Source organism: Pteropus medius, unplaced genomic scaffold (genome assembly GCF_902729225.1).
Source record: "Pteropus medius unplaced genomic scaffold, Ma_sr-lr_union100, whole genome shotgun sequence".
Classification (NCBI taxonomy): Eukaryota; Metazoa; Chordata; class Mammalia; order Chiroptera; family Pteropodidae; genus Pteropus; species Pteropus medius.
In genome coordinates, this window is record NW_024349800.1 from 41505379 (window position 1) to 41525342 (window position 19964).

General features: G+C 34.9%; 2 protein-coding genes and 1 pseudogene across 5 annotated transcripts in view; 2 read left to right on the top strand and 1 right to left on the bottom strand.

The window, feature by feature from the left end:
• The window catches only part of SOS1 (SOS Ras/Rac guanine nucleotide exchange factor 1), a 125829-nt gene extending 113150 nt beyond the window's left edge, over nucleotides 1-12679 (top strand). For 3 of the 4 annotated variants that reach the window (XM_039887360.1, XM_039887364.1, XM_039887363.1), the window contains exons 21-23: nucleotides 5022-5066; nucleotides 6742-6860; nucleotides 7794-12679. In XM_039887360.1, coding sequence (XP_039743294.1) covers nucleotides 5022-5066; nucleotides 6742-6860; nucleotides 7794-8285 — 656 coding nt within the window. In that variant the 3' untranslated portion in view covers nucleotides 8286-12679. The remainder of the gene's footprint in view (nucleotides 1-5021; nucleotides 5067-6741; nucleotides 6861-7793) is intronic. The other variant, XM_039887362.1, reaches the window with a different exon arrangement.
• Nucleotides 12680-13200: 521 nt separating this feature from the next.
• On the top strand, nucleotides 13201-13319 carry LOC120622562 (uncharacterized; annotated as a pseudogene).
• A 3407-nt stretch (nucleotides 13320-16726) lies between these two features.
• ARHGEF33 (Rho guanine nucleotide exchange factor 33) overlaps nucleotides 16727-19964 on the bottom strand; it is a 58735-nt gene continuing 55497 nt past the window's right edge. The window contains 1 exon segment of the mRNA XM_039887365.1: nucleotides 16727-18135. Within this exon segment, the coding sequence (XP_039743299.1) occupies nucleotides 18006-18135 (130 nt within the window). The 3' untranslated portion in view covers nucleotides 16727-18005.

Genomic DNA, 19964 nt, shown 5'->3' on the forward strand with positions numbered 1-19964 from the left:
TTCCTCATATCCAGAGGAAACAAAGATAACTCCTAAAATCTGCAAGTAATGTCATTCCAGTGCTTTAAATGCTGCCTCCAAAATTGTTATATTTGAATACTACTCAGTACATCATTTCCTTCCCACCAAACTCTATAGTTGACAGTTTTGCAGTTTATCCAATTCAAACGCCTGTTTAACTTTTCTCAGTCTATACCATCCAGCAGATGGTATGTATAAAGCCTGCTAATACCCTATCTATGCTTTCAAGCCCAGCCATACAAATCTCACAGACTGCATACTATTGCTCATTCCTTTCTTATTTCTAGATCACTACTATCCAATAAAATTTAATGTAAGCCACATGTATAACTTTGAATATTCTCTAGTCACATTAAAAAAAATTAGGTGAAATTAATTTTAATGTTTTATTTAGCCCAGTATCTGTAAAACATTGTTATTTCAACATGAAATCAATATAAAAATTTATTAACGAGATATAGTACATTCTCATTTTGTTCTAAATCTTCAAAATCCAGTATACATTTTACATAGCACTTAATGTGGACTAGCCACATTCAGATGTGTAATAACCATATGTGGCTAGTGGCTACCAAACTATAGCTCAGCTCTAGCCCTTTGAAGAGGTTACCTTTTATATATACATCGTTCTAATCAATTTCATATAGAGCTTTAAAGCTCTACTAAGAACAAAGTACCTTTTTTCATTCATTATTAAATCAAAACTTGAATCTAATCACCTTTAACCCTCTCACAACCACTTCCACATGCTCTCTCCATTGGCTGTCTTAGCACAATGTACAGATCAAATTCTTCCCTAGTATTTGACAACAGAATCAGTTTTCAGAGGCAGCATGACATTATTATCGGGGAAGAGGTTGAGAAGTACTGACCTAAGAGTCAGGAATCCTGGTTTGTCATTCCAGTCTGCTAGTGAGCATTCTGATTTTATGTAAAATACTTTTCTAAGCCTTCTGGGGATCAAACTAGATTTCTAAGGTTTCTTTCAACTCAGACTAACTTCTTAACAAATTCTATTTAAAATTGTTATTTGGAGGTAGATTGTTTTGAGATTTTGTCCAGAATCCTATTTATTTATTCCTGTGTTATATATTTGTAGTTACCCAGCAGTTTGTCTTGTCTTTATACCACCTAAAGTGTAGTTGTTTTAATAACTACTGCATCTCTGCTACTGAAAGTAATGGAGTTATATTATGCACATAGTACACTATCAGATATTTTTGATAAGTTCAAATAAACACCAGCTTAAAAAAAAAAATTCCATTAATTGCCCCAAACTCACCAACCTCCTAAATTAAGTAGTAAAATAAAACCAGTACTTTTTGCAATACCTGACTTGAAAATCATTATTTATTCTGATCCATTTAACTCTTTGCAGGGTTTTTTCCTCTAGAGCAGATGACTAAGATCCATATTATAAAGATTCCCATATAAATAAATTATTCAAATCACATAAAAGCCATCAATTGTGAATTTTACTTCTCTAAGAAGTAACTAAAAGTGGAAGAAGTGAAAAAAACAGGACATAAGCACATTATGTTGGCTATTAGTACTAAATATGTAAATGATTAGTCCAAAAGGGAAGAAGGAATCATTTTGGAATGCAGTGCTCTGGATTAGAGCTTTGTCATATATGGCACTGGAACAATATTAAGTTAAATAACTGGACAAGTGGAGAAACGATTGTTCCAGGAGTTAGGCTTTATAATCTTAGCCTTGAGGGTTTTCTCAATTTCTCTTTCTTTGTGATAAAGAAAACCTCTATTACTATTCTCTTTGCTCTTAGTAAAAATTGAAAATAACGTTTTGAAATCAAATAAACCAGCATAATATAAATCTATATGTTTAGTTAGTCCTTTACTTAAAACTTATCAGCAGCCTATGTGTATTAAAGGTCTTCATCTGCTGTCGACCCTAATCCTGCTTAACAGATCTGCTAGTATTGTGGGTGGGGAGTAGGAGGGCAGGGAGGGGAAGTGACCGGAATGCCCAACTTGCTACCCACTGTGCTGCCACCAGAGCGAATACCTATTTCCTTATTTTTCTAGGGCCTGGCAGGTAAGAGCTGCTGTGCCAACATTTTTATGTCATTTGAACATATTCCACTCAGTACAAAGTTGTAGGAAGTTCCACTGCTTATGTTTTTCAAAAGGCAAAGTTTGACTAAAATGTTTGATTGGTTGTAATAGTACTTCTTTGCTTCTTATAGTTTTTTCCCAAAAACAATTTACTTTAAACCCAATAACTTTTAAAAAATAAAAATAAAAAAATATAAAGCCAGTAATTAATTTATTCAGCTAGTATCTGTTGTATATTTCACTCCTTGCCAAGCAATTAAACATCTTCTCTGGTAAAGCTTACAATCTTACTGAGGGATGAAAAACATAGTACAAAGAAAAGTCATAGTTAAATGTTTAACCTTTATTAAACGCTGTGATTCTCTTTGTAATATATTTTTCACCTCTCAGTAAGATTGTAAGCTTTGCCAGAGATGTGTAAGTGCTTATTTAGCAAATGCTAAATGAGTGGTGAAGACATAAATACTGTAAGAAATTTACACAAAGATAACAGAATGGGCAAGAATAGTCATGGAATGCTTTGTGGTGAAGACAGGAAAGGAAATTGGCTCCCTAGTTAGTGCTGCTTCCGGCTCTGCACCTTGCCCTGGGCAGGTCTACCTCTGAGGTGATGGTGACAGTGATAAGAAAAGGGGAAAGACCACCGAACTCACTGTTCATTTCTGCTGCGATAGCAAGGAGAGGAGAATCGAGTGCTCTTGGTATCTCCCTGTTTGAAGACTGCCTGGCCATAACAGGGAGCCAGATGTCTGACCTGGTCTGTGTGCTGCAAATGAGCTTTAGCTCCACCCCTTATAGGGGAGGCTTTGCCAAGAAAGGAAGTATTTATTTCAAGCATTTTAAGCTGGAATGCAAGGATTTTCTTCATAGAGGATTGTTGTAAATTATTAGTTTCAAATCTCAAATACATTTGCATTTAATAGGCTTTTGTGAATTGAAGAAGTTATCTATGATTTATATAAATTTTTTCTATAGGGAAATGCTTGTTCCTGTTTCAGGAATGACTCATTTATAAATTGGAGAGTATCTTCAACAGTGGTTTCAACTCTAACTATGTATTACAATACCCTGAGAAGCTATAAGAAAAAAAATCTATATTCCTAGCCCATGCTTGAATTAGACTGGCATTGGCACCTGAGCATCAGTATTTTTTAAAAGCTTCCCAGGGGATTCTAAAGCACGGCCAAGATTGAAGACCATTTATCTATTGTTTGGGATTTGTACTTTATAAATGAATACTACCTTTTTAATTAATTAGATTTCACCCCTAAGTCATTATCAATAAATTTGTTCAGTATCTAGCTGACAGGCATTTCCAGTATATTTTTTTTTGATTACAGCATGTATAATTCTGAAAGGGATTTTTATAGCATTTTCCCAGCTGTGAGACCAAGTACTTAGTTTAAGGTGACAAATCAGAAAAGTGCCCCAAATTTACCAAATGCATGATTCTGAGCCCGTGCTGATTATAAATATGATCAAAGCCAGGTCTGCCTTGTGTGCACAAGTGTGTGTGCATAAGTATAATTATTCTTTCTAAAAGCCTTCAGTTTGTAGCTGTCATGAGCTTTGTGCATTGATTTTATTCCTATATTGTACTAAGTGTACTACCATGTTCATGAGGCTTATCTCCAGGAGGCATATTTATTTCCTTTCCAAGTGGAAAATACAGAAGTAGGTAAACACTAGAGCTGGATACTCTCTTCACCTCCGTTATGTCATAGGTGCCTACCAAGTAGTGAAGAGAATCATTAACAGAGCAACAGTTTCATTTATTATCAAGGTATAAAAGTAAATTTTAATTGTCTGAGAGATAACTTATTAGAATTAGCTAGATGCAACTCTAGTAACTATGACCTCTAAATAAATATCAGTACAAATTATTTGAAATTGGCACTATCTAGGAAATAAGACCACTTGTATCTGTATAAGCATCAAATTAATAGTATTGCCAGCTGAACCTGGAACATAAAAATTATCCTTGTTCCGAACAAAGAAGCTGGAAAAAACAATGGTCTAAATTATTTGAGTGACTGTCTATTATGCAAAAATGAGAGAGAGGCCTGAATTTTTAAAAATTAGCTTAGTCTAGTGTTATAGGAATTATTTTAGTCTCTTGGATGTTATCTATGAGTAATATGAGGTAGTGTAACATAAACAATTCTATTTGCCTAAAACCCGTATACATTAGCCTTTTGTCTTAGTTTTTCTCCTTTAATGCTCTTCAGGCTTTGGCTTTTATGATTTTCATTTCTTTTTCTTAAAAGAATTAACATTGCTGAAATTAGACATTCTAAATTTATCAGTGAGTTGCCTATATAAAATGGGTCAAAGCACCAAATGTTTATTGATTTTTTTTAAAAAAAGCAATGTCAAGAATATAGAAGGAAAATAGGTACATCATTTTCAAGCTTGTTTGTTAATATCCAAAGCTGTAGTTATTTTATGAAGAGAATATATGCGTCAAGAATATTTTCAAAGGTATACAACAATAATATTAGTTAGAAATTCCCTTTTATTTTTCAATTTATATATTATTTTCTACTTATTTCACAAATTTGAGTTTTCAAAATATCTTTACCACATGACATATTTATGTCCAGCTGCATTCTTTGCTCAAATTGGGTTTATACATTTTTTAAGTCTTCTACTAATATAGGATATTTTAGTTTATCATGAATGCTTTTCATTTAATTATTATGACATCAAATAGTGAATCTAAAAGGAATATTCAGAATTCCCAATATATTAACTCAGTTCTTTATTTTTCTCAAAATAAGTAGTAATGAGCTTTTACTAAAGACTGTGTACCATTCTTTAAACTAGAATGACAAAAATAACATTTTTATCATAAATTTTTACAAATGAGTTGAATATATCATTGAAAGAAAAAAATCTACTTTTTCTTGTTTCCTTTCACAGGCAGCGATACCGTCTTTACCCAACTTACACTGTCCCATGGCCCAAGTTAGTATATTTGGTTTAAGACTCATAATTCTCGCTTTGGCTTTAAAAATTAAACCAAGTGTAACCTTTCCTGCTAAAACTCTTCTTGGGCCTGACAGCATTGGTACCTTGCTTGCAGCATCTTAGAAGTGAGGCCTTCACTTGTGCTATCTTTTGATCATAAATGATTTGCTTAAACTTATATACTTTTCATGCTTTTTGTAAAACTTTTTTTCTCTTTTAAAAGATCATTATTGTATGGGTGGCTTCCACATTTAACCATTTCTCTTTTCCAACTATAGAGTTCTAAATATGTTTTACTGCTCAACTTAAAAAAAAAAAGCAAGAGCATGCATGCGCATATGGGAATGCTGGCAGCTACGTGCAGTGTCTAAACCAGAAAATACACTGGCAACAGCGCAGATTATAGGCAAATAACTTATTTGACTCTAGAACTATCTTATAATTGCAACTACTTAAATTATATGGCCTAAATATTCATCACCATTAAGCAAAATGAAGTTCCACTGTAGACATTTGCTTTTAATTTTAAAGTAAACAATTCACCAAATTATTCCATCAGCTTTAAACTAATAAGGTTAATGTTTTTTGCTGTTCTTTATACAAACGATTTAAAAATGTGTACAACAGAAAATATTAGTTATAAGCTAAATTAACTTACATAGTCTCTTAAGAAAAAAGGTAGGTGATCAAATGTTGTTCATTTGAATAATATCAGTACACAAGTACTCTTTTAAGTTCTATATTGCTATAACATTTAATTGACAAAATAAAAACTGTCAATGCTTAAAGGAAAAAAAGAATCTGCCAAGTATGATTTTGAATGATTACTTAAGTATTTTTCATAAATGTTTTATAGTACTCATAAACTAGCTAACAACTTATGTAAATAATGTCTTTTAAAGTGTAATTATTTACATGCCTATATTATGCCCTCATCATCATAAATGTCTGTAAGATAGGTTCCAGTTAGAAGCATTACTTACCTTTTTGTGCCAGTTCATCAACTTATTCTTAAATCAGGTTTATTAGATTCTAGCATAATTTCTGTTATTATCAGGGCTTCTTTAGACATCTTGAATAGTTCTATTACAATTAAAATTTTTGGATTAGAATATGATGAACCTGATTTTACTTACCCAGTAAAGAGATCCTATATCTAAGCAAAATGAGAGGCCTTTCCCACAGACATTAGATTCTCTCCCTGGCATCCTTGGAGATAATTGCTGGGAGAAACATTGGGAGAGTGGTTAAGATCAAAACTAATCCCAAGGACTATCCAGTAACGACAGGAGAATTCTATACTAATAAGGGCAGAGAAAAAAAAAAGCCCATCACAAAAGCTTAACAAAAGTTACCATTCCAAACAAAGGTTTTAATAATTTGCTGTCTCTCCCAGAAATCTGAGAATCAGACCCAAATTAAAATTTTCAATTATAATTAACAGTGGGGATATTATTTTATTCAAGAAGCAAAATAACAGTATATGTTAGGCAGCTTCTTTCTGAAAATTCTGCTAAAAATTTCTGCATGCTTTTATAGCAGTTTGCTTTAATAAAGGAAATAATATTGGGTATTGGTTTAATAAATGTAAGCAGTTTCCAGCTAAGCCTTTCAGGACTAATAGATGAAATAAAATTCCTGTGAACTTTTTTAAAAATTTAACATCCTACAGGATCTGCTTCAGTATCATCTATAAGTTTAACCAAGGGCACTGATGAAGTGCCTGTCCCCCCTCCTGTTCCTCCACGAAGACGACCAGAATCTGCCCCAGCGGAATCGTCGCCATCTAAGGTAAAGTAGAAAATCTTGTTATCTGGAAACTGGAATCATTACAGTTACATTATACTCAATTGCTGCGTCTAGTTTAGTTCTTACTAGATTAGGTTAACACTTCAGAGAATTTAGGCTTAATGGAGTTTAAACAGGATTAAATATGGATTTACCGTACAGTGAAGTTTGTTTTCTTCTGAAGTTAGTTTTTTTGTATATTTTCAAAACCCTTATAAATCTAAATCATAGGTACTGTCAAGGAAAAAACAAGTAACCTGTAAAATAAGAGTAATACAGTCTCAAGCAGTTCTTCAAAAAACATGCATAGAGAAAGAGAGAAGGAAAAGAGGCCTGAAGCCTTATATGAAAGCACACTTTAAGTGAAATTGTACATTATACATGCTAAACATTACCTATCTGAGCCCTTAATCGTGAATCTGACATGCTTTTAAATGGGATGCCATGAATTCTGAGTTGGAAGAAATCTTAAATGCACATAATAGCTGTTTTCCACCTATTTAAACTTCTTTCTTTGCCAGCTCTTAATTCGATTCAGTGGGTCTCAAAGTGTCCAGAGGGCAGAGCACCTGGACAAATCAAGACACTCTTTGCAGAACATCCTGAAATGTTAATATAGTAAGTTTAATATTGTAAAATTAACAGGTAACTGATGTTAAATCAGAAACGATCTTAGATTAAGTGATAGATAAACAGTAGCAAACAACAAAATTTTGAGAAAAGTAAATAAAGTAAAAATTTAACATTGAGGAAAAAAAATTTCTTTTTAATGAATCGGCATAACCTCCCATTTAAAACATGGCAAAACTATCAGATCCACACCTACGGTTCTTCCAAAGGCACGTTTGAAAATCCCAACTTAATTCTTAATATAGTCATGGTACTACATAAATTAAATTATTAATAAATGTGTTTTATTTTTTTCATTTGTCTTAGATTATGTCTAAGCATTTGGACAGCCCCCCAGCAATTCCTCCTAGGCAACCCACATCAAAAGCTTATTCACCACGATACTCAATATCAGACCGGACTTCTGTATCAGACGCTCCTGAAAGCCCTCCCTTGTTACCACCACGAGAACCTGTGAGGACACCTGATGTTTTCTCAAGCTCACCACTACATCTCCAACCTCCCCCTTTGGGCAAAAAAAGTGATCATGGCAATGCCTTCTTCCCAAACAGCCCTTCCCCCTTCACGCCACCTCCTCCTCAAACACCTTCTCCTCATGGCACGAGAAGGCATCTGCCATCACCACCGTTGACACAAGAAGTGGACCTTCATTCCATTGCTGGGCCACCTGTTCCTCCACGACAAAGCACTTCTCAACATATTCCTAAACTCCCTCCAAAAACTTACAAAAGGGAGCACACACACCCATCCATGCACAGAGATGGACCACCACTGTTGGAGAATGCCCATTCTTCCTGAGATCCTCTGTACCAGGATGTACATTTTCCTGTCCCCAAATCCATTGCTGGCAATGGATGCACTGAATGTGCCAGCACTGAGGAGTTAAAATGAGAACTCCAAACACTAACGACTCTACTTCAAAATGCAGTATAAGACAATGAATTTTAACCTAGATGTAATGATAAAATGAAAATGATATTCATTTAGCATACGAAAAGACTAATCTAGAGGAATTGGACAACTGATTGCACCTGAAACTCAATTAAAGGGACATTTTCCAGCCAATGAGCTGGAGTCCTGTTTTTGTGAAGTGATCTTTATCATTAAAGGGATGGAAAACACAGTCTAGTGTCCAGCAGGCCCACATGATGACAGTTTTTGTAATTCAAAATATTATGCACTTTTTAAAAAATCTCAAACAGGGATCTCATGTCCTCCTTTGTTTTCCTTTGCTTTTACTTAACCGACTTTAGAATATTTTCTTGAAAATCATTCAAAGGACTGTGAGGAAAGGCTGTGGTACCTGACCTTGTTGGAACCAAGGCCCAGCACTGTACTACAGTCCTGTTTACAGATTATTACAGTGAATTGAATGAAATGAATGGGTACCGAGGCTTCACCAAAGAGGTACTTTTTTTTTTAAAGAATAATTATACCAATTTTAAGAGCATTCCCCCCACCCACCCTCCTTATACAAACAAAATGTAGTGGTGTTGCCTTCAAATGAGAATTTTTGTGTCATTAAGATGACAGAAGAACTTTTTAAAAAATGTCAAGTATATGATTTACATTTAGGAGACTGTTAATCTATGCTAGATTGTCATTTGCCTCCCTCCCCCCATAAAAGTTTACTGGTAATCCATGTCATGGCTCGTAGCTGTCTCTCTAACAATACTATGGAAATGTAGTCACCCAGTGTGAAAAGGAGCACTTAGCACTTGCTGGCCATCACTGACACCGTTCATGTTTTACTAATAGTTGAGTAATCAGCATATCTAGAATTACCTTGCATTGCCTAAATCATGTGTATATAGTGAATGTTATATAATAAATCTGGCAGGTCTGTTTTAATTTAATTGAATAAAGATACAAATACTTTGTTTGGCTGGCATATATTAAATTATTATATGGAGAAAATGGTTGATTCTTATTTCTTTCAGTTGAAACACACACATACACAAACACTAAGCATAACAGCACGTATTGTGGTACGCCTTGGTTTCTAGTTCTGGATGTATGTATTCATCTTAAAGAATGACCTAAAGTTGCAGTTTGGCATGTAGGAAAATATTCGGTTAGATTAGGATGGGTATCTTTTAAGCAGAACTTTGAAAGTTTTTAATTTCCTAGGCAACATGTACACAGCTTGTTAAAGTTTATATTAAACATTCTACCTTGCTTGAGGTCTTTGCTCTATCAAAACTATTCGTAATAGAACATCTACCTACATCATTAATATCATATGGATTATTCATTAAGCCTATGTACTGACCTTCTGAGTCTAACAAATACTGTGACTGAAATGCATGCAACTTGTTGAAGACAAAATATTTTATTAATCTCCACTATAATGTCTGAATTGTGCAGTATTCCATCTTTAGGGAGTCATCAGTTCATCAATATGTGCATGTGTCCTCCCAATAATGAAGCAACATTTCAACATTTCTGTTAACCATGTCATTAGAAACATTAGAAGTGCTACATCATGGTAACCTAATACTTTATTAATTTCCTGTAACATTTATTAGAGCATTAAATGTACATTAAATAGTACAATGTATAGTCCTTTAAGACCAGAATGTTGATTGCATCATCATTAAGCAGTCCATCCTATCATAACCTTATTTATTTGTTAGAGTTGAATCTTTAATATCTGTACTATTCCTACCTATTATGATAGCCATTTTTCTCTTTGTAAAATGTCTCCTTTTAAAAGTCTCCCAAAAAAATTAATTTCAAATCCACCCTTGTATGCAAAGTGTTCATAAGACCATTCATTCAATAAGTATTAATCTAAGCCTACTTACTAGTGCTGCTATAAGTAATCATAATACACATTCCAGAATCTCCCATGCCTTTTTATTAGACCAGCTTCATTGTCCCTAGGATTTCCCTTTAAATGTCTTACTGATCACTTCTCTTTTTAATAACCCCATTCCCACTCCAAATGAGAACCTGAGAAAAGTCACATTGGAGCCCATTCAATATCTCTCTGGCCAGTGTGTTCGCCTTCAATAAGGGTTTTCAACCTGCCTGATCGTATAAAAAGGAAAAACTCAAGATTTGGCATTCTAATCATATTTCTCCACAAAGGGAACCATTCTTCTACCCTGGTGGTTCTAGGAGACCACTTCACTGTGCATCAGCTTGGTATGCATTGTGGATAGAGGATATTTTTATTTTGAAGTGTGACATCTGGGTAAAAATACTTTATGAAGTGGTAACTAATTAGAAAAATTCCAATTGGGTGCCCTTAAATGGAGGTGAAAAAAACTATCCTTGCCTTCACATGTGTAACATTAACTAGCTGACAAATTTATCCTTTGTAGTGTGTAAAATATACTTAATCAGGGACAAGAAGTGGCTGAGAAGATAAATGCATCACCACAAAATTCTGCTTTTGAATCTGGGACAACATAGTCAATGCAGCATGACTTTTTCTAAACCAGATTCCAAAATATGGAACATTTCTTTTAGAAACAAATGTTCCTAGATGTTTTATTATCTTTGGATCACACAAAATATTTCTAGGTTGAATTTACTTAAGTGAGTTGAAAACTAATATAATAGAATGGGAGTCTTTTGTTCTAAGCACTTAAAAGCAGGAACAGATAAACATGTTTCTAAATTTATTGAAGAACAAGTTATTTACTCTTCCAAATTCTCCAATGTATTTTAAGAGTACAAATTATCAAGAAATATACAAACATGAAAAGTTTCCTTAATTAAAGGTTGTTGGGTATCAAATTATGTGGTTAATAGGTTACTAGGCTCCCAACTCAAGAATGTTTTACTGAATCCAAATTTAGCAAAGAGCACGCCATGTTAATTATATTACAATCAAGAGAACAGTCTAGTAAATGTACTATTTCAGTTGGAACTGTATTATGGTTCTAAAGTCTTCCTTAATGGGTTTTTTCATAAATCAAAAATTACCCAAGCCTAAAATGAGTTGGTATCTATCATCATGCTCTTCAAGTTTAGCTTACTTTAGTCATGTATTTAATAGTTTCTTTTAATGACCGCTTAAATTCAGTTTTAAGTGGCTCAGCAAACCAATAATGGATGTGGAGAGAAGAGTGTCCCAATTTATTAGTGTTGTACATATTGAGAAAGACCTTTTTTTTTTCCTCCAGGTTTAGAAAGAAACAAGATTTAACCATTTATTTCTTGGTATTCTGCTGCTATGGGTAGGTCACTTATTCTTTTAACCTATATTGTTTGTTATACAAGTGCAGGTCGTGTTGTATTGCACATTAATCTTTACCAGTAAAATGAACATCGCAAGGTTAAAACCAGTTTGGCTGAAAGAATTATGCAGTAAAATTATAAGGGAAAGTGATGACTTAGTTTATTCAGTATTTTTCTTTTGAAACATCTCATTACTAACTTTGAAAATCATTTCATAATCCCTTATACGTGAGCCAATAAAATATTTTAAGCTCTAGTTAAGAAAAGCATGAAGTCTATATGATAAATCTAAACAACAAAAGCACTTGTAACTTGTTTTGTAAATTTCATGCCTTATTTTCCATTTTTGACACCGTAAAGTGCATTTTCTGTCAACTGTGAGTAAATTTCCCTTTTGCCTTTAATGAAAATAGTGCATTAAGTAGCCAACTGCTGCAAAATTATAAAGCAAGTTAGCTAAAGGTGGATCACATTGGACTACCACTCAAAGATGCATAACAGATGGAAGTCACATGTGTGGCTTTAGGGAAAGCGCACCTGTGCCAGATGCATGCCACTTTCAGTAGCTGCCAAATGTGCCTTTTATTAAAACATCTCTAATTTTTTTCTTCAAGTCAGCATTTGGGGGCGGGATCAGGGCAGGGGTCTTTGGGGTGCAAATATCTGGTGAAACCCATCAGAGAAGAAGCCTTTGTCAAAGTGACATGTAAAACTTTAGTTGAAACATGTTGTGTGTGTATATATATGTGTATTTGCCTTTGTTTAGTAGCACGATATTTGCTAAAATAATTGTCAAAAAATTGCTCTGTCAGTCTTACTTTGATGTAAAAACAAAGTGTGGTCTATACATCTAATATGGCCTTTGTACCTAACTATGTTCGTAGATAATCTTTGTATTCTATGTGCAGCAGTATTTGGTTTGCATTTAAAGTGAAAATAATGGCTGTTATTTTTCTGGCATTACTAAGATAAACTGAAAAATAATAAAGAAAAATGCCTTACATAGCCTGCAAGTGTATTATTTTTGCATGTATTTATTTTAGAGGGCAATATTTTTGTCATTAGTGACTTTCATTTTAGCTCATACTTTCCATATAGAAAATTTGTTCTTTTTCATGGTCTTGTTTTGGAGGCATTTATTCCTGTATCACAATATTATAAAAGAAGTTCAGTATTTCCTTCTATATCAAACCTTATCATTGTAATGAGTGGGAGGCCCTTGGGATGAAAATTAGTACTTTAGTGACCTTGCATTTCACCTGATAAAGTTTCAGAGAGCTGAGGTATCTATATTCCATAAAAGAAGTTGTATGATATCATAGTTCCTTCACAGGCAAGTTTTGCTGAGACCTGCTGGAACATAGCAGGCTGATATTTAGCAGTTCTTTCTAGGCTTGGCATGAAAAAGTAGTTTATGGTTTGCACACTGTAAAGAATTATGCAAATGTGAGGTTATTCATGGTGAACTATAGAATGTAAAAATTGATGAATCCTTAGCTGATACTTTATTTAAAAATTTAGAGTCTACGACCATGCGACCCTGAACAAGCCCGATTCCTTCTGATCTCGGAAGTTAAGCAGGGTCGGGCCTGGTTAGTATTTGAATGGGAGCCCACCTAGGAAGACCAGGTGCTAGAGGCATAAAAAATAAAAAAATAAGGGATTTTAAGCTGACAAGGTCCTCACAATCTGTGAGGTCAAACAAGGGTTGCCTCAACTAAAAAAAAAAAAATTTAAAAATTTAGGCAAGTGAGGCCTGCAGCAGTTAGATGATTTAGCCAACATGTGGCCATTAGTGATTGAGACCACTGACTCAACTTCAATTCCTGATACTCAGAGGACTGCTTTCAGGAAAAACTAAAATTTATTGGTGGTTTTTTTTTCCCCCTAGTTTAAAGACATGAAATCAATTTGTATAAATTCCATTTGTAGGCCACTGTGAAATCCAAGTATGTATTATTGAGTATATTCTAGGTAATCAATTGAATAGCTATAGGAAAATAACATTAGTACTGATTCTGAATTTGCTCTTGAAACATCACTTCCTTTGAATTTTAGCCAGGTGCTTTTCTACTTATTTTAATCATATTAGCTCATCACAGATTCAGGGTGCTTTAAGTCTCCGGGGTACAGCCCACAACTGAGCCTGCCTCTTCGCAGACAGGTGCACATGACTTCGAGAAGCAAGGAAAGTTTTGATAAGAGTACAATTCCAAAAAAAGCAGTTTATGCCCATTCTAACATTTTAAGACTTTTGATTGTCATTAGAGGCAAGAAAAAAACTCTAGCCCATTTTTAGAAGCTAGTTTCTCTACCTTCATGACTTATCAAGAAAAGAATCATCACCTTACAGGAGTACAGCAAGCAGGTACTTTGAAATGACACATATCTGTGTTCACATTCTGTTTCTATTATTTACTAGATGTGTGACTTTGGAGAATTTATTCAAATAATGAGTCTCTGTTCCTCATCAATACATAAGGTTAATAAATATACTATTTGGGACTTGTGAGATTTAAAGGTACAGTACGTCCTCACTAAGTATCATCAATAGGTTCTGCAACTTTAAGTGAAACGATGTATAATGAAACAACATTGAACAAAACATCAGTCTAGGACCTGCTGTAATATGTGTAAAGCCCAATGCCTTTTACAGAGTAGTTACTTAATAAGTGGTAACTAAAATTATGAGGGATATGTTTTCAAAATTCGCCTGCTATTAGATGTCTTTTAAGAGGTTGATGGTTCATCCTGAAGTCCCCATACTTTCTTTATAGCTTCTTTTAATGTTTATTATAGTCACTTAAATTGGTTTTGAATTACCTTAGTTATAAGCATTTGATAAGGGCCCATCTGACTATTCAACTTTCAACAAGTATTTATTGTCCTAGGTACAGTTCTGATGTTAGGACTATAACAATGAACAAAACAGACAAAAATCCATATCATCATGGGATTAATAATGTAATGAGATATATACAACAGGTAATAATAAATAGGTATAGTATACATTAGAATATTGTAAATGCTATGAACAAGGACAAGGTGCCTAAGAATTTCCCGGACAGGGGAGGTGAAATTTAAATGTGATGGTCAGAGTCAGACTCATGGAGAAGGTGACAGATGATTTAAAGACTTGAATGAGGTAAAGGAATGAGACATGCAAGGATCAGGGAAAAGAATAGGTCAAGTCACAGAGAACAGCTAATTCAAAAACCCAAAGGCAGAGCATACTTGTATATCTGAAAAATAGCAAGGCTACTGGAGGAATGAATATGGGTAGAAAAGGAGATGCCATCAGAGGTTTAATGGGTTCCAGATCACTTGTAATGGCTTTGGCTTCGGTCTGAGAGAAACAGAACCCATAGGAGTCACATGATCTGATTTACATTTTAACAGGGTCACTCTGGCTGCCATGTTGAGAAGAATTATGGGTTAAGAGTGAGAATAAAGAGCCTAGCCCAATAGAAGGCCGCGTGGCCAGTGTGACAGCAGTTGAGGTGGCGAGAAAAGGTCAAGGTGGATATGTTTGGAAGACAGCCAATTTGCTTATAGACTAGATGTGGGGTGTCAGAACTGTCAAATGTAACTTCAAGGTTTTGGGGCTTGGAAGGACAAAGTTACTATTAAGGTGGGGAAAATGCATAGACATGTTAAGTTCAATAACTATATCAGACAGCCCGAGAAGGCAGCTGGAGATGTAAGTCTGGAGTTCAGGAGAGACTTGTGAGCTTAAGATATAAAATTGTGAATCACTGTCATAAAGATCATATTTTAAAGCCAATAGACTGAAAAAAGAAAAGATCTAAGCAAAGGAGATCCCTCGGACACTCTAACATTAAGAGAAGGAGAAGAAAGGAGGAACCAGCCAATAGACTAAGAAGGAACTGCCAATGAAGGAAGATGAAAACCAAGAGTATGTTGTGTCCTTGGGGTCTAGTAAAGAAATTACTTCAGAAGGAGGAAGTGGTCAGCATGTCAAATGATATTTGATAGGAAGAGTAAGATGAGTGAGAATGGATCATTTGTTTGGCAAGGCGAAAGTCAAGGATGATCTTGACAAGTAGTCCAGTAGAGTAGTATAGACCTAGTGAGTTTAACAAAGAATGGGAGAAGAGGAACTGGAGCAGTTTCCTCTGTCAAGTGTTACTATAAAAGAAAGCACAGAACTGAGGCATAGCCAGAACAGTCAAGATTTCTTTTGCTTAAAAAAAAAAAAAAAAAGAAAGAAAGAAGAGAATGTTTGTATGCTGAAGAAGTTGCCCCAGTTGAAAAGTAATATGTGATAATGGAAGAGGGGATGCATTCTAGTGCTAAATAGAAACAACCCATATAGATAGAAACAGAGATGGTACCCAGCCACAGCCTTTTACCATAGACCCCACTATCTATCTTTAGATGAATAGGTTTATACATATGAGAAACACAACACATTCAGTTTTCCTGCTGAGAATTAAGAGCATTTAATGCTGCTATCTCTGAAGGGAATGAGGCAAGAAGAAGGAATAAGAATCTCTATAGATAAGACACAAATTTAGATGATTATCAAAGATTATACACTAAGCTTTTCAAAAACAATAAATTTTGAGAAACAGGTTATTTGGTTTAAGTACAAAAATCTTGAGTACTTTGAATGTCTGATAGTTTCCCAAAACAATATTTTCAGTATTGCCTAAATCACATCCTTAGGTTCTTATAATGATTAAAACTTAGGTCTAGTGTCACACATCAATTTCTATTTTTTCCCTTAAAATACAGGTCTCCATCAAGCAATGCCCCCAAAACTTCTTTGGCCATTTAATAAAAAGAAATCTAATTTCGAAGGAGTTCATTAATTTCAGGAAAATGAAAAGCTTGACTTAAATATTGAAAACTTCAAAAACTTGGCGGCAATCTTTTAAGTGTTTCTGACTACCTATTGTCCAAAATGCTGATGGATGAGTTCTTAAGTAGTCATCAGATAAGTAGAAGAAAACCTGTAACACTTAGAAGTGAAACTTCCTCTATTTTATCAAACACTGCATTATTAGAGGAAAGGTCTCTGGAATAATTAGTTTGGGTGCCAAGATTTTGAAGGAACAGTAACCAAATGCCCCAAATTTATTATAAATAACTGCCAAGGGATAGAGACAAATTGTTTAAACCTAATTTTTTTGTTATGATTCTGATGTTTGTGATATGTCAAGGATGTCAACCATCTTGGACATATCCATGTAGAAATAGAGCACATTTTATTACCCCATCGTCAGGCAAGCCTCATTGCAATGATTCTTCTGTCTGCACTATAAGAACATTGTTTCTTTACAACTTACTTCTAGAAAACAGAATAAGGTACTGCCAGTCCTACATTTTCATTCCAACCTGGTGTTTGTAGCAACCATTACGGCTGAACTACTAAAGCACTAATGTTGTAGCCACCTTCTTTCTAGACTGAAGAAAGTCTTTTAAGAGGATGTGGCTAAATCGGTGCTTTTTCCCCCAGTCTATCTGGTCATGAGTGTCTGTGACACTCAGGATCACTAGCGGATCTCTGAATCCTGAGTCCTCAGTAAAACATGTAGACTCTGGACTGTTACCTGCAGCCCAACCCACATAAGGAAAAATGTTTCTTTGGCCTCCCGGTTTCTAAAGAAATCACTGTTCCCTGTACTGGTTTTCATAACCATAGAACAAAAGAAATACTGCTCTTGAGATTCTCTGTCTGTTTGGAGATCAATGTAGTTTTAAGCTTTGAACCTTCTGTATCATGGTTTAAGCACAAATTCTCCACAACTCAAGATTTGCAACATGTAAAATACAATTCTTTTAATTGATTCTTTGCCTTAAAGGGACTTTAGGTATTGCCTTGGAGGTTTTAGAAGACATACGGCAAGACAGAACTGGCCCCTAACATAGTGTATATTAGTCTAAGAACACTGGGATGAATTATAAGCTAAATGACTTGGAAGCAAAAATTAATATCCATGTTAAATATGAACATGCTCAATGTTATACTGGGAAAATGACTTCAAGGTGGAAGTTTATGTTCTTACAAATGTTTATTTTCCTCCAAATTTGTGTTTTTCTGTTAATATTGTGAGAAGTCTTCCATTTTCCTTTTCTCCAATGCTGAGGATCAAAAAGCCAGCTCTCTCAACCATAAACTAATCTTCATCTCTTCAATGTCTTGTTTGTATATTGATCTAGTTTCATATTTAAGTGTTTATATTAGTTTTCCTCAGGGATTTATACATCAATATATATATATATGTATATATATTCCTACACAGATATATACAAGCTTTTTATCCTCATCTTACCACTTGACAATACAACTTTAAATATGTTTTACACAGCTGTTCCTTGGTCAAGGTCATTTGCAAGAGCAAGTCGGTTTCTGAAGAAATCTTGTTTGGTGGGTGAAGGATCCATTGAGGGATTCTCATTACTTTTTTCCCTGTATTCTGATCCACTGGACCTAAAATCTCAGCACACAGATAAAGTACAGGTTGATTTGGTTTTAATTGTTTTCAAATATTTTATCCAAATCGTTTTGCATTTGTAAAACAGTTACCTCCTAGATCTGGAATAATTTTTACATCCCCTGAATTTCAAGATTCAGAACATGTGTAACTAAGATTTGCAGTAAACATAAAAAGAATATCTTTCTAATGCTTTATGGGGACAATTGTAATAACTGTGTATGTCAGTGTAAGATATTGTGTAATTACACTATAAAAAGGGAATGAATACAAGCTCAGAAAATTCAAGATATCCTATTTTTGATTCAACCAAATAACTACTTCACAAATTACCAATGCTCTTTAAATTAAAATGGATGGAATTCATTGTTCTCAACCAAGGTTACCAAGGGCCTTTACTGAATTTGGGCATTACATTACAAACTCTTACTTTTGCTTGTTTTCATTTTTAAATGAAAGATTTATTGAAGCCAACCACACAGATATGCTACATTTTGTAGAATGCAGAAATCAGTACAATAATCGAATTGAGGAAATTCTATAATCTCAACCACCACAAAGGAGACCAAGCCCAATCAATAGTCAATAACTCAAATCAGTCCAATTCAGTCCCCAGTCCAGGGCGCATTCTTCCTTTATCTTGGTTAAGCCGGTACGGTAATCCATTCCAGCTCTGCACCTTCTCCAGTCTGTTCATGTCAGAAGTCCCTGGAGGGAGGAGGCTTTCTGGAAATAACCTCTGATGCACTAGGCTGGGGCCCTTTGACTAGCTTAAACTCTGAGCTAGAATGGGTAAAACTAGCCCCGTGACTAAGAACCAATATCAAAAGACCTCATGCAAGATGTATGAAAGCGATGTTAGACATGAAGTTCTTTGTCCAAAGCTCCTATACAACTGAGCATGTTCTCTGTAAGCGGAGGCAGAGTCGGGCACACTTCCGCCATCCGCAAGAGAAGGCTAAGTTCTTTCACTGTCATTGGTATGCTGAGTCCTCACTGTGGTTATTAAATAAGTTAATTATGACTCTGTCATTTACAGAATTAATTGGGGGAGAATTCAAACATTCCTTTACATTATGCAAGGAAAGAAGTTGGATCTACACAAAGACTAAAGTGCTAATGTCTGGAAACCTGATGACTGACCGGATTTTTTTTTTTTTTTTTTTTTTTTACTTTTCACCCTGATATTTGGTATCACAGATGAAGCCATAGCCGTCCAGCCTACTTTCTACTTCGGGTCCATAAGGAGCACTTTTCTACTACGTTCTAGCGCATAGAAGAAAAAACTGTTCTCTCTCTCAAGCCCAGTATATCTGGGTACTCATCAGGTAAGATGAGGTCTGAGTGGGTGAAAGTCCCTCTTCCTCTCCATAAGCCCCTTGGAATTCTCCCTTGAAACAGCCCCCACACACCCACCCTGAACTCCAGGCCTTTCCCCAAATCTCAGAACTCTCATCTACCTCCAATTCAAATCGTCCCTGATAGGTACTGTTGTGCCCAAAATGTTAAGGACATATATTTTTGACCGTTTCATTCTTTCTCCATATCGTCTCTTATCCAGAAGACTAGGAACACCCATCTAGGGGGCGGGTGGAAGTAGGAAGCAAGATTTGAATGTGGCTGGTGTTTCTTCTGAATTGTTCCCCCACATGGCAGTTTCTCATCAAAAGAGTCATCAGTCCGAACTTACAATCTTCACCTCACATTTCTTTCCCCTCTAAGCTACATCTGATCTCTCCAAGACACATGTTATACTTTGATGGTTCCAACATGCAACTGTTTAGTGTTTACCTGGAAATGGGAAAGCTTTGATGTCACCACCAGC